Here is a 23,235-nt window from a genome sequence, read left to right on the forward strand (position 1 = left end):
GCCTTTAACTCCCTGTATTTTACCACTGCCACCTTCAGAATTTGAAAGAGAGTATTCCAGTCAACATTGTCAAAAGCTTCCTCTAAGTCCACAAATGCTAGAAATATAGGTTTGCCTTTCCTTAATCTATTTTCTAAGATAAGTCGTCGGGTCAGTATTGCCTCATGTGTTCCAACATTTCTGCGGAATCCAAACTGATCTTCCCCGAGGTCGGCTTCTACGAGTTTTTCCATTAGTCTGTAAAGAATTCGCGTTAGTATTTTGCAGTTGTGACTTATTAAACTGACAGTTCGGTAATTTTCACAACTGTCAACACTTGCTTTCTTTGGGATTGGAATTATTATATTCTTCTTGAAGTCTGAGGGTATTTCGCCTGTCTCATACATCTTGCTCACCAGTAGGTGATTATGTCAGGACTGGCTCTCCCAAGGCCGTCAGTAGTTCTAATGGAATGTTTCGACTCAGGTCTCTCAGTGCTCTGTCAAACTCTTCATGCAGTGTCGTATCTCCCATTTCATCTTCATCTACATCCTCTTTTATTTCCATAATATTGCCCTCAGGTACCTCGCCCTTGTATAGACCCTCTATATACTCCTTCCACCTTTCTGATTTCCCTTCTTTGCTTAGAACTGGGTTTCCATCTGAGCTCTTGATATTGATACAAGTGGCTCTCTTTTTTCCAAAGGTCTCTTTAACTTTCCTGTAAGCAGTATCTATCTTACCCCTGCTTAGCCATTTTGCACTTCCTGTCGATCTCATTTTTGAGACGTTTGTATTCCCTTTTGCCTGCTTCATTTACTGCGTTTTTATATTTTCTCCTTTCATCAATTACATGAAATATTTCTCCTGTTACCCCAGGAAATGTTATACAATTTAAAACCTGGTTCCTAAATCTGTCTTACCATTTTATAGTCTATCTGAAACCGTCTAGTATCTCCAGGGTTCTTCCATGTATATAATGTTCTTTCATAATTCTTGAACCAAGTTTTAGCTATGACTAAGTTATGCTCTGTGCAAAATTCTACCAGACGGCTTCCCTTTTCATTTCTCTCCCATATTCACCTACTATGTTTCCCTCTCTCCCTTTTCCTACTCTAGAATTCCAGTCACCCATGACTATTAAATTTTCGTCTCCCTTCACTATCTGAATAATTTCTTTTATCTCATCATACATTTCTTCAATTTCTTCGCCATTTGCAGAGCTAGTTGGCATATAAACTTGTACTACTGTAGTAGGTGTGGGCTTCGTATCTATCTTGGCCACAATAAAGCGTTCACAATCCTGTTGGTGGTAGCTTACCCGCACTCCTATTTTTTATTCATTATTAAACCTGCTCCTGCATTACCCCTATTTGATTTTGTATTTATAACCCTGTATTCTCCTGACCAGAAGTCTTGTTCCTCCTGCCACCGAACTTCACTAATTCGCACTATATCTAACTTCAACCTATCCATTTCCCCTTTTAAATTTTCTAACATACCTGCCCGATCAAGGGATCTGACATTCCACGCTCCGATCCGTAGAACGCCAGTTTTCTTTCTTCTGATAAGATACACGATCAATAGACTTCTTTCACAATCGATAGTCATATCGCTTATAATCCAAATCTGCTCTAATTGGAGCGCGATAAACTGGCGGACTCTGTTACCTCCATGGCGTGTGGAGTGCAGAGGAAATAGGTTGTGTGGAGGTATTTAATCAATATCAAATATGGTGGCGTCTCTATAAACGTTTATTGTTAATAGGTTGGCCTCTGTGGGGGAGGGAGGGGGGAGGGATAACGTGTGAGACGGAATTTTGTAATTTTGCTCCTAATGATGATAGATATCTTAGTGCGTATCTCGTCAATTGCAATGTAAATAACATGGATTCATGAATAAGCATTATGAAGATAGTAATCTTCAAATGTATGTGCATACTTACGTGTAACAAGAAATACAAATGTAAATAAGTCTGTTGCAATACAAAACAGTTAGTAGATGTAAAACGACATTTTAAATATTTGTTGAGCGTTTCTGACTGTACTGCGTAACCAATTTTAAAATAAATACGAGTACTATCGTTATGAATTACACACTCGCTACTGTCCTTTTCTGGTTCTCAGTCCTCATCGTGCTTACAGGTGTCTTCAACTGTACATGTTAACGAATAAGGTGATTCGAAAATACAAGACATCGATGAAATCCTAACGACCCTATGCCACTTTACCTTTCGTAGAATAACAAATATCGTTCATATGTTGGCTGACTGTGTTGTGTTCGATTAACTGAGCTTGTTCCTTCAAAGATGCACCAGTTACCACAAAATTGAATGTAGTAAAATCTCAACCTGTCTAGTGTCAAGTTTATTTGTATGGTAGCTGGACAAAATCGTTAAAATATGCAACTGTATTTACATGATATTAGTTTTGACAGTATTGCAATGCATATTTATAAGTAATTCGAACGAAATGTAAATGTTTTAATGGATGTGACACAAAACTAATCTCTGTAGGATGTGAGGTCCGCCAGTTATCCAACACACTGTTTTTCCTCAGTACCCAAACACGGGTCAACTGCCACTTTTCGCACCATTGACATATCTTTTCTAAATCGTTTTGCAGTTCGTTTTGATCTTCTGATGACTTTATTAGTCGATAAACGATAGCGTCATCTGCAAACAACCGAAGACGGCTGCTCAGATTGTCTCCCAAATCGTTTATATAGGTAAGGAACAGCAAAGGGCCTATGACACTACCTTGGGGAACGCCTGAAATCAGATCTCTTTTACTCGTTAACTTTCCGTCAATTAAAACGAACTGTGACCTGACTGACTGGAAATCGCATATCCAGTCACATAACTGAGACAATATTCCATAACCACGCAATTTTAGTACGAGACGCTTGTGTGGTACAGTGTCAGAAGCCTTCTGGAAATCCAGGAATACGGAATCGATCTGAAATCCCTTATCAATACCACTCAGCACTTCACGTCAGTATGTGAATAAGGAGGTAGTTGTGTTTCACAGAAACGATGTTTTCTAAACCCATGTTGACTGTGTGTCAATAGACCGTTTCCTTCGAGGTAATTTAGAATGTTCGAACACAATATATGTTCTAAAATCCTGCTGCATATCGACGTTAACGATATGGGCCTGTAATTTAGTGGATTACTCCTACTACCTTTCTTGAATATTGGTGTGACCTGCAACTTTCCAGTCTTTGGGTACGGATCTTTCGTTGAGCGAACGGTTGTGTATGATTATTAACTATGGAGCTAATGCATAAGCATACTCCGAAAGGAACCTAATTTGTATACAGTCTGGACCAGAAGACTTGCTTTTATTTACTTCTACGTTACACATGTTGGCAGCTGTTCTCGATACGAATTCTGGAGTATTTACTTCGTCTTCTTTTGTGAAGGCATTTCGGCAGGCTGTGTTTTGTAAATCTGCTTTGGCAACACTGTCTTAAATAGTATCTCCATTGGCAGAGAAGGCACTGATTTTCTTGCCGCTAACATACTTCACATACGACCAGAATCTCTTTGGATTTTCTGCCAGGTTTCGTGACAAAGTTTCGTTGTGGAAACTGTCATAGGCGTCTCGCATGGAACTCCTAAGTTTCAAGGTTCTGTAAAGGATCGCCAATGTAGGGGATTGTCGTCTGTTTAAATTAGGCATGTTTGTTTCGTTGTTTCTGCAATAGTGTTCCAACCCGTTTTGTGTTCCAAGGAGAATCAGCTCCTTCGATTGTTAGTTTATTTCGTATAAACCTCTCAATTGCTACCGATACTATTTCTTTGAATTTAAGCCCCATCTTGTCTACACTTGTATTATTAATTTGTAATAAGTGGAGATTGTCTCTCAGGAAGGCGTCAAGTAAATTTTTATCGGTTTTTTGAATAGGTATAATTTTCGCTTATTTTTGGAGTATTTGGGGATTGCAATACCCAGTCTCGCTGCGACTCCCCTGTGTTCACTGATCCCTAGATCGGTTTTGATGCTGGTTACTAACTCAGGATTACTTGTTGCTAAGAGGTGAAGTGTGTTTTCACAACCGTTTACAATTCACGTGGGCTCATTAACTAACCGCTCGAAATAATTTTCAGAGAATGTGTTTAGCACAATTTCGGATGATGTTTTATGCGTACCTCCGATATTAAACATGTATTTTCGCCAACATATCAAGAGTAAATTAAAGTCACCACAAACTATTATCGTAAGAGTCAGGTACGTGTTTGAAATCAAATTCAAGTTTTCTTTGAACCTTTCAGCAACTGCGTCATCTGAACTGGGAGGTCGGTAAAAGGATCCCATTATTATTTTATTCCGGTTGCCAACAATGACCTCTGTCCATACTAACTCACAGGAAGAATCTACTTCAATTTAGCAACAAGCTAAACTACTTCCAGCAGCAACAAACACGCCACCTGTGTCTATGTTCTTCCTGTGTTCAGCCTGCACCCTTTATGACTGAAGCCCCTCTTGTGTTTTCCCGGACCCTCTAACCTAAAAAACCGCCCAGTCCACGCCACACAGCCCCTGCTATCCGTGACCTATTCAGCAGAACCCGAAACCCAACGACCTTTGGTGCAAATCGAGGAATCTGCAGCATTGTACATGAGATCATTCCAATTTAAGTACGAGGATTTCGCTACTGCATTACGGTACATCTCCGAACTGCATACAGGTACTGCAGTCCTGAGTATAGTGGACACCTGGCCTACTCAGCGAAACCCGAAACCCAACCATCCTTTGGCACAAGTCAAGGAATCTGCAACCTACACGGTCGCAGAACCGTCTGAGCCACTGATTCAGATCCTCCACTCGGCTCTGTAGCACAGGTCCGCAATCGGTCTTGTCGACTATGCTGCAAGTGGTCAGCTCTGCTTTCATCTTGCAAGCAACACTGGCAGCCTTTACCACTTCTGTTAGCCGCTCGAAACCAGAGAGAATCTGTTCTGATCCAAAGCAACACACATCATTGGTACTGACTTGAGCAACCACCTGTAGTTGGCTGCACCCTGTGCTCTTCATGGCATCCGGTAGGACCCTTCCCACATCTGGTATGACTCGACCCGGTACACACACGGATTGCACATTGGTTTTCTTACCCTCCTTGTCAGCAAAGTCCCTAAGGGGCTCCATAACGTGCCTAACGTCGGAACTCCCAACTACCAATAGTCCCATCCTCTGCAATTGCCAGGACCTTGTAGGTTGAGTGGTTTCCTCTGAAACAGGACAGGCGACAGCATCTGGCTCAGCGATAGTGTCAGCCACAGACAGCACCTGGAGCCTGTTTGTCAGACAAACCGGAGAGGCCTTACGTGCGGCCGCCTGGGAAGTCTTTCGCCGCCTGCTACGCCTCCCACTCGACCACAGGTGAGGGGTCAGCCTCAGTCGGAGCAGTAGCTGGGTTGGCCACCGGTGACAACCGATCGCAGGACTCTTGACGTGCTGGACGTCCGTTGGATCCCCACTGCCAGCTCACAACTGTGGTGCCCATCCACTGCAGCCTCAAGCCGTGTAACCGAAGCCATCACAGCCTGAAGCTGAGAGCGAAGTGTCACCAACTCCGCTCGCATCTGCACACAACAATCGCAGTCCCTGTCCATACCAGAGACCGTGGAAAACTAAACTATGCAGATAAACGGACTGTCGGAACGTGCTGGGCAACTCTACTGTAGACCCTGAGGAAAACGCAGGAACTTTCAAGTAGTACTCATATATTCAAGAACCGAACTACCGAAGCACTCAGGTGAAACTAAATAATTTGCCCCCGATAAAGAACTAGTAATATACCACAAAATCAGATTTACTTTCTGACGCAAATTAAAACACAACAACTGTGGCTTACATTTTAAATTTATACGCAGAAACTCAAGAATCTAAACTATTAAAGTAAAATTAGCTCCTGGTTAGGAACTCGTAAATGTGACAAAAGCGGTTTACTTACCTGTTGCTGCGTCTGTCGCTGTCGGCTACTGCTGCCGGACTTTTTTCACGCAAACACAGTGCCACAACTGTCGAATCGCTGTCGCTGGCGCCAGTGAGACAAAGAGCACTGTCGCCACGAAGTGTTCTGAATGATGCCGATATGAAACGATGAGTATTTTTCGCTCGTCACCGGATTATTTTTCTCATTAAGTAAAGAAATAATTATATTTTCGTGTTCCATGCATTACTAAATTACCAAAGGTCAGGAACTATCGCGAAATAAATGTAAAAACATCCGAAATTCACTCTTTCAGTGTCTTAAGCTATTGTTTGTTCATTAAGAAACACCTTTAAATTTGAGAGAAACTCCAGCCTACTTCGCTGACAACAGGAAATACAAGAAGACATTTCATGCCCGAGAAGCATGTATTTCTGTTGTCGTCTGTTCTTATCGTGATAAGCACTTCCCTTGACACGTAAAAATGTTTTTATGGAGTCTAATGATTCGACCATTCTTAGACTATTCGACTTTCTGATGCAAATTCGACTTTGTAAATGTAATTACTTTTGCTTCAAACGCGAATATGTTCTGTTTGTGACTCAGATGCAGCAACAATTGTGGAATTGATTTCTTTGCTGCTGCGAAACAGGTTTATTGGTTTGTAACGTTCTATTATGGCGTCTTGGCGGTTCTCCCTTCAGGTACATGTGCGGTGGTTTATTTGCTACGTTAAATAATGTAGGTATTGCCTTTCATACCGGTTTACTATGCTCCACTGGTCGTGGCGTTACAATTTCTGTATTGCTGTCTTTCCAATGGTGGTGGGAAACGCTCAGTTATAGTGTAAAGGAAGCTGTTGTATCGTGACTATAGTGAAGCCGGCGAAACGCTATCTAGCAAGATCTCTCAAGCGCAGACTTTGAGCGGCCCGGGTATGTTACAGGAATACATGGTATGATGGGCGATAGTGCCGCACACCTTCCCTTACCCTTCGTTACTATTGTGCTCTTTGTGCCGCTCCGAGCGCTTCCCTCAGTGAAGGGCGAAACTCCAAGAAAACTTGTACTTCATGCCCGCTGCGTTAAGATTACGGGTGCTGCCGACCTCAGCTATGTAGCAGCCGTAGAGTGTTTCGTACTGAGTGTCAACTTCAATGAGAAACAACATAATGAGCGACGAAGCCACCCCCGGTCTCTTGAATAATGCGCTTTCACCGAACCTTGATACTCCCGTGCGCAGTTTGTTTCATATCTGCTGCAGTTCATCAGCAAGCATACAGACCAGTTGGCACTTCCCTCCCGCACCCCTCTTCTTCGTCTCCTTCTTCTTCCTCCTCCTCCTCCTCCTCCTCCTCCTCCTGTTTTCCCCGTACTTCTAAGACGTTAAAGCTCAAATTGACATCGACAAATACTGTATTAGCCCCATTTTTAAAAGACTTATTTTTTATATAGCAAAGTAATTTTTCAGAGAATAAGACATTGAAAGAAAGAAATTTTTTGGAATAATATGCAAATTTTCGGACGTATTGGCATTTAACGTTACATTTTTCTGGTAATCAATCAGATCTTTCTAGAATATAATATTTGTGATAAGCCAGTAGTAGTGGTTACAGACAACGCTGCAGCTATGTAAACAACTGCTGCAGTCTTAAAGATTCCACATTCAGCGTGGTTTGCCCACTGTACCACCTAAATAGTACGAGACCAAAATTTTATGGAAAATGAAAGCTACTGTGACTTTCTTTCACAACACTATACTAACCAAAAACAAACAGGGCAATGCTCAAAAAAGAACTGAAACTGATAAAAGAGGTGCTGATTCGATGGAACTGTTCAAACTCCATGCTCAAAAGAATTCTGAAGTACCAAGTGAGCTTGCGATTGCTATGAATGAAAGTTCAAAAGCAACACCTTCGTCCACAGCAGAAAATTACTGAGCTGTGCAAGAGAAGTCTTTTGAAGCTTTTCAAGTAGCAATAACAATAATTTCAGGGGAGTCAGACCTAACTGCTCCATAATTATATCTCTTATTCGGTTTCTTTTGCAAAGTTTTCAGACTTTGAAAGCAACTTAACAATTAATGGAGCACTAAGTGTTGTGGTTTCCTTTATTAAATCAGTCAGCGGAAGACTGTGACCATTTAACACGCGGTCTTTTAATGTGCTTGCGACATAATTGAATTCTTGGTTTAAAAAGCTTGCTTCCAGGGCATTCCAAGAGCCAGGCAACGCTGCACAGTTACTTCACAAAGAGTATACTGTAATCATCGCATCAACACAAAGAAATAATATCTGAAACAGATGCACCCATGAGCAGTTCTAACAAGTCTCCTGATACGTATACCAGTTTGAAATAGGATGATCTTTCTTTCTTTTCCGTATTGGGAACAGCGTAAAGTCGATAACGTGACACTTGTAGAGGATTCCACAATTGTAGTATGCCAGTATTTAGAAAACCTGTAATAGACAAGCAGGCCTGCGTATTAGAATAACGAGCAAAATCTAAAAGTACATTGTATGTAACGGCCACACTAAATATTTGTGCTGTCCAGAGACTTCACTTCCTGATGAGAGAGTTTTCCTCAAGACAGGAGAAAGAATGAATGAGAGACGGGACTAAAGAAAGTATTTAGTACCTTACTTTCTATAAAACAAAATTTGTATGTCTTGTATTATATAAAAGAATAAGAAATTCTTAGAAAGTTACTTTTCATTTGAAATAGCTGTACGAAACTGTCGTTAGTTAATCGAAATACGTACAGATTCTAAAAATTCTATTGATAGTGTAGTATGTGTCAACTATCGACATCTAAGAAACCATACTCTAACGTACTCGGCTGGCCATCTAGACTTAAAAAAAAAGAAAGAATAAAGAAAGAGGTCTCTAGTTCCTGTACTGCGTCGTCTGGTATCTCACCTCGTTCGTCAGTCTGTCCACTGTGACACAGAGAGGATTTTGCACTCGCATCTGTTGCCACAAGGAGACACACACCTAGTTCATACAGAGCTGTCTCCGCGAGTTTATCTGCGTGAAATACGATGGGATGAGAATGCTGCGTGTGTGTGCTCACTACATCCATCTTGTCGGCGCGTTCTTCACGTCTCTTGTGTCCAGTTACACGGACAATGACGTGGCTAGTAATAATACAGTTAATTAGAACACTCCAGATAAGTAATATATTATTAATTACAACAAAACATGTCTCTGCTCGCCTGGCTCGGTTGTAGCTATGAAATTGCAAACGTGGACTTCCGGCTCAGAACACACTAAATGAGCCACAATTACTGAACGGAGAACTGATAGCTCAGAATGGGTGTACTGTGGCTTCCCTACAGTCACTGAAACACACAATATCGTGGACACTCGTCACAGATCTGATACCGCTGAGGCTTGGGCGGAAGTCCCTTCACTGATTTGGGCTGTGTGACGTCGACTGGGCAGCACGACGTCGTTACTACTCGCTGGGAGTCGGCAGCATCCGACCGCCAACTTGACTGCCCCCCCTGCCCCCCCTGCCCCCCCTGCCCCCCCTGCCCCCCCCCTGCCCCCTCTGCCCCTCCTGCCACCCCTGCCACCCCACCTGCGCCCTGCCACCCCGCCTGCCCCCCCATGTGACCCCCTGCCCTCACATGCGCCCCCCTGCCCCACCATGCGCCCCCCTGCCCCCCCTGCGACCCCATGCCCCCCCTGCGACCCCTTGCCCCCCCTGCCCCCCATGGGCCCACCCTGTCCTCCCCCCCCCCCCCTTTCTTCTGGTGACGCCCGTTTGCTGCCGCCGCAGGTGCTGCCGTCGGCCTGTGTGTAGGATGACGACGCCACCTGCTGCAGTGGCCTAATCAGTTACCCAGTGGAAGATCACCGTCACAGACACTCCGACGCTGCGCCGTTCAGCATTGCACAATGACCGATTTTGGGCCGACTGCTAACAACAAGAGAGCTGTGACTCTTGTTTATTTTTAATTTTAAATATAATAACAGCAACAATAATACGCAGCTATTTCAGTCTCTGGTCAGATATAAATTCTTCAAGTCGAGCAATAATTTTTGCTGCAGAGTCTGCAAAATGAAGCGGCCCGCCTCCCTCCCTCCCTCCCTCCCTCCCACCCGCCCTCCCTGAACCTCTCCCCGTCCCTTCCAGGCTCCACTCGTCGGCCGCTCTCGTACACCTCCCATCATTTTGTCACCCAAACCTGCAAATTTCCATTTCGTTTTCTTAACCTGCGGTATTACGTTACTAACTTCCGTCTTGCTCGAGTTTCATTAGTTCTTTTACGTTCCAGTTGATTCAGGAGTAGCATCCTTTTTTTCTTGTCTCTGTACAGTTCTGATAATCCCTTTTACGAATTCCGTTAATATTTGAGATTCGTAAACATAAGTCAATACGCGTGAAAAACGTTGAATATATCATTTGTTACGTGAGCAATACTATAGACTAATATCTTTATTCTTAGAAGAATTTTAAAAAATCGTTTACAGAATAAGAGTGGCTTAGAAGAAGCTATTTCACATGGCACTTAAAATTGCCTTTCACTCTTTCAGACAATTTATGTTATTGGCCAAAAGCAGAAAGACGTTTGTGGATTGCTACTGAAGTTACTTCACAGCCATTGACAGCCTTAGTGATGAGTACCAAAGGTCACTTCTTCGAGAGTGTTGTTACCCCCACACCACTAATTTTCTCAAATTGTGATGGTTTATTTATTACAAATTTCATTAGGGAGGGTGGTTTCCAGTTCCTTGTCTCCACATATGATGTTTTTTTCAGTTTCCTGCCATCCGAAATGAACCTCCCAATTGGAGCAACCACATGTCCTGTTTCCAGTTTGTGCCACAAAACATTAGTTTCCAGTTTTCTGTCACCAGGCATGTAGCTTTCAGTTTCCTGCTACTTGGCACGGATTTTCCAATTTCCTGACGCCTAAAATGCTGTTTCCTATTTATTCGCACCAGATATTCAGTTTCCTGTGTCCTGCCAGCGACATGTAGTTACCAGTTCTTTGCCACCAGACATGTAGATTCAAAAAAAAAAAAAAAAAAAAAAAAAAAAAAAAAAAAAAAAAAAAAAAGTTTAAATGGCTCTGAGCAGTATGGGACTTAACTGCTGTGGTCATCAGTCCCGTAGAACTTAGAACTACTTCATACTAACTAACCTAAGGACATCACACACATCCATGCCCGAGGCAGGATTCGAACCTGCGACCGTAACGGCCATGCGGTTCCGGACTGTAGTGCCTAGAACCGCTCGGCCACTCCGGTCGGCATGTAGATTCCAGTTTCCTGTCAGATACAGAGTTTCCAATTCAGTGTCTTCAGAGACGCAGTTCGCTGTATCAAGTGAGCAGACGTGCACTTTCCATTTTCTTGCCGCCAGACATGCAGTTTCCAGTTTATTGGCACGAAATATGCACTCCCGTTTACTGCCACCAAACACGTAGTTTCCAGTTTATTGCCACTAGAAATGACGTTCAGAGCTTCCTACCTGCATAAATGCAGTTTCCAATTTCCCGATGCGGCTAGGTGACGCTATCCCACCGCTATACCTCTGTTACGGCTGCCCCAGCCTTACGCAGCGCATTTTTGTGCTCTCTGTCTTCAGTTGGCACCGTTTTTCTAGTGAAGTACATAATGCTCCTGAAGGAAATACGATACTGCCCATTGAAATTGCTACACCACGAAGAGGACGTGCTACAGACGCGAAATTTAACCGACAGGAAAAAGATGCTGTTATATGCAAATGATTAGCTTTTCAGAGCATTCACACAAGATTGGCGCCGGTGGCGACACCTACAACGTGCTGACACGAGGAAAGTTTTCAACCGATTTCTCATAGACAAACAGCAGTTGAAGGACGTTGCCTGCTGAAACGTTGTTGTGATGCCTCGTGAAAGGAGGAGAAATGCGTACCATCACGTTTCCGACTTTTGTAAAGGTCGAATTGTAGCCTATCGCGATTACGGTTTATCGTATCGCGACATTGCTGCTCGCGTTGGTCCAGATCCAGTGACTTTTAACAGAACATGGAATAGGTGGATTCAGGAGGGTAACACGGAACGCTGTGCTGGATCCCACTGAATCCCAACGACCTCGTATCACTAGCAGTCGAAATGACAGGCATCTTATCCGCATGGCTGTAACGGATCGTGCAGCCAAGTCTCGATCCCTGAGTCAGCAGATGGGGACGTTTGCAAGACAACAAATATCTGCACGAACAGTTCGACGACGTTTTCATCAGCCTGGACTATCAGCTCGGAGACCATGGCTGCGGTTACCCATGACGCTGCATAACAGACAGGAGCGCCTGAGATGGTGTACTCAACGACGAACCTGGGTGCACGAATGGCAAAACGTAATTTTATCTACGAATCCAGGTTCTGTTTACAGCATCATGATGGTCGCATCCGTGTTTGTAGAAATCGCGGCCAACGCACATAGGAAGCGTGTATTCGCCATCACCATACTGCCGTATCACCCGGCGTGATGGTATGGGGTGCCATCGGTTACATGTCTCGGTCACCTCTTGTTCGCATTGACGGCACTTTGAACAGCGGACGTTGCATTTCAGATGCGTTACAACCCGTGGCTGTACCCTTCCTTCGTTGTTTGCGAAACCCTACATTTCAGCAGGATAATGCACGACCGCATGTTGCAGGTCCTGTACGGACCGCCTTGGCCAGCACATTCTCCAGATCTGCCATCAATAGAAAACGTCTGGTCAATGGTGGCCAAGCAACTGGCTCGTCATAATACGCCAGATACTACTCTTGATGAACTGTGGTATCGTGTTGAAGCTGCATCGGCAGCTGTACCTGTACACGCTATCCATGATCTGTTTGATCAATGCCCAGGCGTATCAAGACTGTTACGACCGCCAGAGGTGGTTGTTCTGGGTACTGATTTCTCAGGATCTATGCACCCAAATTGCGTGAAAATGTCAGTTCTAGTATAATATATTTGTGCATCTGCATTTCTCCTTGGTGTAGCAATTGCAATGGCCGGTAGTGTATAATATGAAGTGGCTAGAGGCTGACTGCACGGTGCCCCCGCTGTGCTGGCAGGAGCTGCGCAAGCAGTGCCAGGACTTCGCGACGGCGCTGCTGGACCACACGCGCAGCAGCTACGAGCTGGAGGTGCTGCTCAACCACGACCCCACGGGCCCCGCCTTCGAGCACGGCGAGCGCATGCACCTCAACCGCCTCAAGCTCGCCATCAAGCTGCGCCAGAAGAAGGTAATGTGCTCGCTCTCATCACGCACGCGTTAACTTTATTCCTGTAGTTACCAGCTGAAAAGGACTCACTTTTCTCCGTTTGTTTTCCGTATTGGAAAAAAATGAACTCTTAACCACCTCGTTTTCGTAGCATTTAATTTATTCATTGTACTAGTATATTCTTATAAACTACTCGAATTACGAACACGAATAAATTTGGCGTTTGTGCTGCACAGGATTACGCAACATATATCGTCCGTGAGAGATTCTTTTAAATTCACTTCACGACAGTTAAGACTACCCTTTCAGTTAAGGAAACATTTGAAACTTGATGGTAAGTTAGTTGAAATGAGTCGAGTTGGTGATATGAATACTTAACTGTCCTTTCCCTTTCCGGACAGTATTTCCCCTCCTGTGTGATCGTCTAGAAGGTTTTTTGCGATAATGTAAGGGAACGTGAAGCGAATTCTGTAATTCCGTTGGCAAGTGTGCGGTTTCGTCTCGGTTGATCGTCGTGTAAATTGGTTTAAATATTTCTTCTTCATTGGATATGAGATCTTTCTGGTATCGTGTTTTGTATTCGCTGGTTTGTTTGCTGAACTATGATTTTTCCGGTTCCGTAAAATAATAGAATCACTTTGTAGTCCGTCCGTCTGTTAGGACGCCTTTTGCTCTCGAGTGGTTACGGGTGTCAAGTTCAAATTTATTTCCGATACTAAGGTCTACGGTCCCCCAGCGTTGTGAAAAACTTAAGCTTGGCAGTTAACGCAGTCAAAAGGTACGGTTACATCCGTTATTCCTGTAGTAGCAAACTCACTCACAAAAACGTACACTGTACTTGACCTTCAACTTGAATCGTGAAATTCGACAAGAGGCAATGTTACGCCGTATAAGTAAACGAAAAAATCCAAAAACTGTTTATTAGTAATTCTAATTAACAATTTTTTTCGCATTGCTTGCTCGTCTGTCTGTCCCTCTATTGAGATCTCTTTCTTCCAGGAACGGGTGGAAGTTCAAATTTATGTCAAATAAAAACGTCTGCGATCCCTTGGTGATCCGGACTTAGTGATGGATGCAACTCCACAGTCTAACCGTGCAAAACCTGCCGTCAAGCCCAAAGTGTCGACTTGTCCCCACACTGCTGACGTAGTGCCACATGCCTCATTACTCGAGGCATTTCGCCAATTTCCGTAAGAATTTGAGCCTGTTCTACATCTGCACTGAAGAATTCATTGGCCGTCTGGCCTTCATTATATGCATATATGGTGTTCTTCTTTCAGATATGTCCGAAAGAACAAACATCATTCTTCGATCCAGAAAGCGTTATGAATTAAGACACAAAGAAATTAGACATATTCCCCCACTGACTGCAATCAACGCCCGCACGCAACCAATGCCTGTAATTCCCTTGTGTCCTTTGTGTCTAATAGATGAACTGTCTACGTACATGACGTGCCTGGTGGTTTAGCGATAACGTGCATGCCTGTATCCCTAGAGGTCGCGGGATCGATTATCGATCGGACCACAGATTTTTCAGTCTTCATTGTAACCTAGGTTTCACCTATCAACGAAGTGAGACTTGGCTGGAAACAACACGTGGTTCGTATTCCACGTAAAAGTGGAGTCCGTTTCCCCACTCACATAACTGGGGCAGGTCAGGTACTTGCAAGTCCCAGAAGTGGCGCCCAGTAGCACTGGCACCAGGCCACTGGGCCTCAGGGGGTTGTCAGCAGCCTCTGTGTACCCTCACAGTCAGACTCCCATTCGCACTTGTTCGGTTTTATGTTGCTGTAACTGTTTGCTCATCACACAATCAATCTTTGTTTATGTATCCCTGTAATCGGATACAGTTTTTCGATGAGTTGCTCCCATAACTATCTTTACTGCGTTTCACAACTCACCGGCAAAGACTATTTTGACAGACGGCGGATCACTGCGGTATGTGCCGTTTCAAAGTTGTACTCTTGAACATTTGATAGTATTCTAGAACATTAGCAAACATGTCAGTAAATATTTACAGAAGCTCGAGAAGTTTATAGAACGATTTCCAATTTGTTCCCTTGAAAAATACACTGATGCGAAAGAGGCGGAAGGTGCCCTGGTGAGCACCACGACGTAATGGCGGCAGCTTCAAACACTCGCGTCTCCACAAGCCCTTCCCCTCCTTTCCTCTCCTTGGTCCTTCCCCTTAGCCCTCTCCTCTTCCTCTCTTGGTGTCCTTGTTTATGTTGGTCCCGGTATCCTCCTGCTTATGTTGGTTTTCAAATTGCTAATCACCTCATCCTTTGGGCATTCCCTTTGACCTCCATTACTAAATTTCTGTTCCATAGTGTGAGCCATTTGGGGAAGAGCACCTTACCTAGTGTCTCCGACGTGTGCCCTCCTAGTTCATTCCACTTTTCCCTTCACATCGTTGTCTGATACATGGCGGCCAGCCCGTGTGGTGGGGTCGCCCCCTGAACACACGGGGATCACGCTTCTGATACATGAGCTGTGACCTCCTCATGTAAGCCTAGGAGTGGTTGCTCGTCGTCGTGGAGCATCAGAACTCCCGGCAATGGCCACTGTGCCAGAGGGCCATTGCTGTCGCTGGGTGGCGCCCGTGGGGAGAGCCCCTGATCAGAGTGGGTGGTATCAGGGCGGACGCTATGCAAATGAAACGCATACAGGTCCAGAACTCTGGCCATTCTTCTGCTGCTGTGTCTCCGTGTGGAACTGATTTTTATAGTGCTGCTTTTCTTGCCCCTACTGCCTTCCCTTCCGTGGCTACCCCCTAGGAGGAGGGTCAGGCCCGTCGGCTAGGGGCGAAACCTTTCCCCCACTATCTCGTTTCCCCCACTACCAGGTCTGATGGGGATACTTTCACCGACACCAAGCCTTTATTTTTTGGGAACACGTTGAAGACAAGTTCGGCGAAGTGGACTCTCTGAGCAATATGCGGTCGGATTCGTTGTCGATCAAAACTGCTTCAGCTGCCCAGTTTGCGGCCCTTCGTACCTGTAACCATCCTGATACATTTCCTGTGTCCATCACCCCCCACCAGTCTCTAAATATGGTTCAAGGTGTGATTTTTCACAGGGACCTCATCCTTCAAACTGATGAGGAACTTCGGGACAATTTCGGACAGTGGGATGTCCACTTTGTTCGACGTGTTCAGAAGGGTCTGAAGGACAATCGTGTTGATACTGGTGCATTTATCCTGGCCTTTGAAGGTTTATCGATGTGAGGTGAAGCCGTACATCCCACCACCTACGCGTTTTAAGTGCTTACGTTTTGGACACATGTCTTCCTGCTGTTTGCAGCCCTCTCTCTGTGGTGACTGTGGACGTCCACCCCATGAGGGGAGTTCCTGTGTTCCCCCTACTGTGTGTGTTAATTGTCACGGCAATCATTCTCCACGTTCACCAGTTGTCCAGTTTATAAGAAGGAACAGAAGATACAGTAGTATAAGTCCTTTGATCATTTAACCTAAGCTGTGCTTGTAAGAAGTACGCAAGTCTTCACCCTATGTCCATGCCATCTAGTTATGCTTTAGTTACATCTTCACCCATTCCTCCCCCTTCCCTACCTCAATCCCGAACCCCTCTGCTCCTCCCCTCCCCCTGCGGCTCCCACACCCTCTCCTCCGGGTGCCACTCCCCCTCCAAGGCCACAGAAGTGTCCCACTTCTTCGGCGTCTGCCGGTCAAGGGCACCCCTCCCGGGATACCGCTTCCCGGCAGCTTCCAGGCCAAATCTCATTTTACTCATGATCGCTCACCGACCCTCTGTGGTTTCTACGTTTTCTGTCGAAATCGGATCGGTCCCCTGCAGGCCTCTGGTGGCATTTGTACGTTGGTCCATATGGACATTGCTAGCATGTGGATTCCTCTTGAAACTACATTGGAAGCGGTTGCTGTTAGGGTCCACCTGGACTCTGAGGTCGCGGTTTGCAATCTTTATCTCCCTTCTGACAGGACTCTTACACCTGCTGCCTTAGCTGCCCTACTTCAGCAACTTCCTCCTGCCTTCCTCCTTCTTGGGGATATTAATGCTCATCATCTCTTGTGCGGCAGTACATTTCCATCTAGACGAGGTCTTCTCATGGACCAGTTTCTTGCAGACGACTTGTGCCTTGTTAATGATGGCTTCCCTACTAATTTCAGTGCCAGTCATGGTACCTTTCGGCCATTGATCTTTCTCTTTCTTCTCCCTCCCTCCTCCCTTCATTTCACTGGTCGCCACACGATGACTTTTCTGATAGTGACCATTTCCCGTTGATTCCCTCACTCCCTTCCCACTCTCCGATGGACGGGTTACCTCGTCGGTCTTTCCAACGCGCCGATTGGCCTCTATATACTGCACAGGTCATGTTTTCTCCCTCTCTGTCGGGTTGTATTGATGACGTCCTACGTGACGTGTCTGCCGCGATTTTTCGCGCTGCTAGCCTTGCTGTACCGCTCTCATCTGGACCATTTCGTCGCCGGCAAGTCCCGTGGTGGAGTACGGCCATTTCCATTGTCATCCGTGATCGCCGTCGAGCTTTGCAACACCTTAAGAGGCACCCATCCGTTGCCAACATTATTGCCTTTAAACACCTTCGCGCTAAAGCCCGTTACTTAATCAAACAGAGCAAACAGATGTGTTGCGAAAGCTTTGTTTCTTCCCTCAGTTCTACTGTCACTTGTCACCTGTCACCTGTCACGTGTACGGGTTGCACTTCGCTCTCTCCAAGGTTGCCATCGGCAGTCCACCCTCCCGCGCCTCCACATCCCGGATGGCCTTTGCATGGACCCACTGTTTCTCGCGGAAAATCTTGCGACCCATTTTGCAACAGCATCAGCCGCCTATCCGGCTGCTTTCCTTCACCAGAAACAGCTGGCCGAAGCTTCCGCCTTATGTTTTACCCCTCATCAGTCAGAATCTTAAAACGTACCTTTTACTGAATGGGAACTTCTTTCTGCATTTTCTTCTTCTCATGATGTGGCCCCTGGCCGAGACTCTATTCATAACCAACTGTTTCGACATCTCAGTGCTCCAGGTGTTTAACCGTATTTGGCTCCAGGGTGACTTCCCTTCTCAGTGGAGGGATAGCATCGTGGTTCCTGTCCTTAAGCCTGGTAAGAACCCCCTGTTTATCGAAAGCTATAAGCCAATTAGTCTGACAAATGTTGTTTGCAAGTTACTTGAACAGATGGTAGTCCGTTGGCTCAATGTGTCCTCGAATCTCGGGATCTATTGTCCTTTTACCAGTGTGGATTCCCAGAGGGAAGGTCTTCCATCAATCATTTGCTTCGCTTGGAATCCGCAGTTCGGCAGGCTTTTTCTCAGCGCCGCCATTTGGTTGCAGTATTTTTCGATCCTCGCAAGGCCTATGACACGGCTTAGCGCCATCACATCTTACTTACACTTTATTAGTGGGGTCTTCAGGGCCCACTCCCGATTTGTATCCGCCAGTTCCTGTTCCATCGGTTGCTCAGGGTTCAGGTTGGAACTGTTTTTGGTTCTCCACGGACCCAGGAGACGGGCATCCCACAGGGTTCTGTCTTGAGTGTCCTTCTTTTCCTCATTGCTGTCTATGGACTTGTGGCCTCTGTCGATCCTTTGGTCACCCTGCTCTGTATTTGGATTATCTCTGCATTTGGGTTAGTTCCTCTTTGATGGCCTCTGCAGACCGGCAGGTCCAGGGAGCTATACGGCCTTCCTCTGCATGGACCCTCGCACACGGGTTTCAATTCTCTCCTTTAAAATCGTGGGTGGTCCACTTCTGCCGCCGTACTACGATCCATCTAGATCAGGAGCTCTTATGTCGATGCACGATGATTACCTGTGGTTCCACAGTTTCGTTTCCTGCGTCTTCTTTTCGACAACAAGCTTACTTGCTGCCTCATGTCAAGACTTCTGAAGGTAGGATGTTTCCGTAAACTCGATGTCCTTCGCTTCCTTTCGCACACCTCTTTGGGTGCGGACCCCTCCATCCTTCTTTGCCTTTATCGGGTTTTAGTGCTGTCTCGCTTGGACTATGGTCAAGTTTATGGTTCGGCTGCTCCTTCCACACTTCATCTCCTGGATCTTGTTCACCATCATCATATCCGTTTGGCCACTGGTGCCTTCCCTACTACCCCTGTTGATAGTCTCCTGGTTGAAGCTGGGATCCCCCACTTTCTGTTTGGCGGTCCCAGCTTCTGGTTTCTTATGCAATCGCTGTCGATTTCTCTCCCACTCATACTCCCTATTCTATCCTGTTCCCAGACCATGGACGTCACCCACCTGATTCCCGCCCTCAGACAGGGTTACCGGTTGGGCTCCACCTTGCCTCTCTTCGCCGTGATTTTCAGTTTCCTTCTTTGTCCTGTCTTCCACGCTCCTTCCTCAACACCCCCCCCCCTTTTAGTCAATTCCTCGGCCCCGAAATCTCATCGATCTCCGTCGAGGTCCGAAAGATTCCATTCCCCTGATGGTGTTCCGTTGTTTTTTCCACCGAATTTTATGAGAGTTTCGGGATGCTGTTGCTTTTTACACCGATGACTCTAAATCTGCTGATCATGTGGGATATGCCTTCACGTCCTCTGTTGGCACGGAAAATCATCTCCTGCTACCTCAATGTGGGGTGTTTAATGCGGAATTGATTGCAATTTTCCAGGCCCTTACCATTATTAAACTCAACCGCGTTTTGTAATGTATGGACTCAATGAGTAGCCTTCTGGCTATTGACAGGTGTTTCTCCCGCCATCCCTTGGTCTCGGCCATACATGACCATCTCGCTGATCTTCACCGCGCTGCTTCTTCCGTTGACTTCCTTTGGGTCCCTGGCCATGTGGGTATCCCAGGTAATGAGCTTGCTGATCATTTGGATGTGGGAGCAGTCACTTACCCCCACCCCCACCCCCTCTCTGTAACCCCTCCTGCAGCGGATTTACGGCGTCACATGAAATCCCACTTCGCACAATCATGGGTCAACTCTTGGGAGGCTACCTCCCTGTCTGAAAAACTTCGTGCAATTAAAGTGACACCAGTTCCATGGAGTTCTTCCTCTCCCGAAAGGCGTCAACCACCCTGTGTCGTCTCCGCATCGGCCATACCAGGCTGACCCATGATTTTCTTTGGCGCAATGAGCCACCCACACTTTGTGGTTGTGGAGCCTTCCAGTCAGTAGCCCGCATTTTGGTGGAATGCCACCTTCTCTTGGCTCTGCGCACTAAGTATAGACTTCCCCGCACTTTACCTTTAATGTTGGCTGACGATTCCCGGATGGTCGAATTGGCTCTCAGTTTCCTCCATAAAAGTGGTTTTTATTCTGTTTTAAGGTTTTTAATCGCATTTTGGTGTTGGGGCAGGGCGGTGAGCGTTGGGGTGTCTCCCACTGTAAGCTGTGTTTGGAGATTCCCAACTCCCTTCCCTGGCGAAGATCCTCTTTTCTTTCCCTTTTACTCTGTTCTTATCACTTTTTAGAATTGGTTAGTCTCCTTTTCCCATACGCACTTCTACATTCTAGCGGTTGAACGCTTTTAAATAGCAGGTGGTCTTGCCTCTGCTGCTTCAGAGGTGGGATATTTCCTGCCTCTAGCGTAGCCTTGGGGTTGCTCTCTTGCTGACTTCCCTCATTTTGTTTTTGCCATTGACGACACGACTGCACTTTTGCGTTTTTTAGCCTTTTCCTTTTTATCGGTCTGACTTTTCTCAGATGCCAGACCACATTTGAAACAAGGGACTGATGACCTTGCCGTTTGGTCCCTCCAACCCCAATCAACCAACCAACCCTTCAGCGGCGCCACCTGCCTGAGGCACTCTCTCACAGGTATCGTCAGCTCCGTGCTCAACACGGCAGTATACACTGCCAGCCATTAATCCTTCAAACTGTAATCAGAAAGTCATTTGCAAAAAAACTAAACTTTTAACATAGCATAATGAGACAGGGAAATGAAATCAATGAAAATGAGACGAAAACGATGCCCACAACCAACTAAAAGAATGTTATTTTTTAATTTTTTTATTTTTAATTCCGTACTATTCAGGTTTTTATCGTTGATTCGGAAATAATTATAGTTTTCCCAATCTCTCTTCGTGCCTCCTGACCTAAGTACATTAAATCTTACCTACTCTGTATTCAGCATCTGTTACATGTGTACCACTGCTCGAGTCTTCATTTCCCCTATTCTAATTCTACACAGTAATTATACAACAGTGTACAACACAACCGATTCCCTGCTGATAACATTTAAACAACTAAGATTAGTCATTTGCAAGAGGTCATGAAGAAGCACTATTTTCGAAACCCTCTTTGCAGTTACGTCCACGATGGACGTGGTCCTAGGTGTCTTAGAAGAAGGTACACATATCTGGTGGGAATTTGTTCCCTAACGTCTGCTACAAGTCGACAAAGTGATATCTTGTGCTCGGGACCCCTGACTAGTTGAGAGTTATACTTGTAGTGTTGGTGGGCAGTTTACGACAGGTTTTGTGGCAACAGGCTACGGCCATTCATGTAGTTGTTGTTTTTTTTTTACTATAGTCCTCAGCTGATACCAGTGAGTATCGCACAACTGTGGTAGTTTTACCAAATTCGCTGCCCCACCCACGCTGCCATTCGTTTACTATCGAGAGCTCTAGGCTGCCTTTATCCGTCATCCTGGAGCCTGTAATTAATGTCGTAGGCCCTGTTCATGCCACGTCACCGGATCCAATGCGACGCATCCGTACACTGAGGTGACAAGTCACAGGCCATGCACGTACACATACGGCAGCAGTTTCGCGTACACAAGGTCTATAAAAGGGTAGTGCGGTGGCTCAAGTCGCCCATATTAGGTTTCCGACGTGATTCTGTCCGCACGACGGGAATTACCAAAATTTGTACTCGGAATGGTAGTTGGAGCTACGGGACATTCCCTTTCCGAAATCGTTAGGGAATTCAATATTCCAGGATCCAGAGCATCAACAGTGTGCGGAGAATACAAAATCTGGCACCACGTCTCACCACGGACAACGCAGCGGCAACAGCCTTCACTTACCGACCTACAGCAGCGGCATTTGCGTAGAGTTGTCAGTGCTAACAGACGAGCAATATTGCGAGAAATAACCATAGAAATCAATATAAAACGCACGACGAAAGTATCCGGCTGGTCAGTGCGACGAAATTTGGCGTTAATGGGCTGTGGCAGCAAACCACCTACAGGAGTGGCGTTGCTAACAGCATGTTATCAACTGCAGCGCCTGTCGTGGAGTCGTGACCGCACCGTTTGGACCCCAGACGGCTGGAAAACCGTGGCCCGGTCAGATGAGTCCCAACTCTAGTTAGTAAGTGCTGATGGTAGGGTTCGAGTGCATCGTAGACCCCACGAAACAATGAACGTAAGTTGTGAATGGGGCACTGTGCGAGTTGGTGGTGGCTCCATTATAGTATGGGCTGTGTTTACTAGGTCCACTGGTCCAACTGAACCGATCGCTAACTGGAAATGGTTGTTTGGCTACGTGGATACCATTTGCAGCCATTCATGGACTTTGTGTTCCCAAATAACGATGGAATTTTTATGGATGACACTGTGCCATGTCACTGGGCCACAACTGTTTGAAAAACACTCTTGACAGTGCGAGGCAAAGATTAAGCCACGCAGGTTGCCCAGCGCGAGCCCCACGGAACATTTATGGGACATAATCGAGAGGTCAGTTCGTGCACAAAATCCTGGAGCGGAACACTTTCGCAGTTGTGGATGGCTATAGAGGCAGCATGGCTCAATGTTGAGCCCATGACACATCGAGTTTGACGGGTAGAAGAGTAAGTCCGACAGGATGTTAGAGGTATCCCATGGCTATTTTCACCTCAATGTTTATCTCACAGTTATATCGACTCAGTTCCAGTACAGCACTCGTGGCAGGCGCATCACGGTCGCGACGTGGGGCCGAAGCAGTTCCAGGTAAGTTTTATAGTCTGGCGATAATTTATGGATTCGTAGTTTTAGCCTGACGATATCCACTATGGACAAACAGTAGTTACTGTGATTCTGAAGAAGGTTGGGTTATCCCGACTGAAACCTACGTGCCGCGCGTGATTAGCCGAGCGGTCTAAGGCGCTGCAGTCATGGACTGTGCGGCTGGTCCCGGTGGAGGTTCGAGTCCTCTCTCGGGCATGGGTGTGTG

At 45.8% G+C, this 23,235-nt stretch overlaps 1 protein-coding gene across 1 annotated transcript in view; it reads left to right on the plus strand.

Annotated features, from left to right (window-relative positions):
- Window positions 1–23,235, plus strand: part of LOC126354208 (transient receptor potential-gamma protein) — an 847,751-nt gene that overhangs the window by 478,077 nt on the left and 346,439 nt on the right. Inside the window, exon 7 of the mRNA XM_050003666.1 lies at window positions 12,974–13,144. Within this exon, the coding sequence (XP_049859623.1) occupies window positions 12,974–13,144 (171 nt within the window). The remainder of the gene's footprint in view (window positions 1–12,973; window positions 13,145–23,235) is intronic.

This window comes from Schistocerca gregaria, chromosome 3, assembly GCF_023897955.1.
Source record: "Schistocerca gregaria isolate iqSchGreg1 chromosome 3, iqSchGreg1.2, whole genome shotgun sequence".
Classification (NCBI taxonomy): Eukaryota; Metazoa; Arthropoda; class Insecta; order Orthoptera; family Acrididae; genus Schistocerca; species Schistocerca gregaria.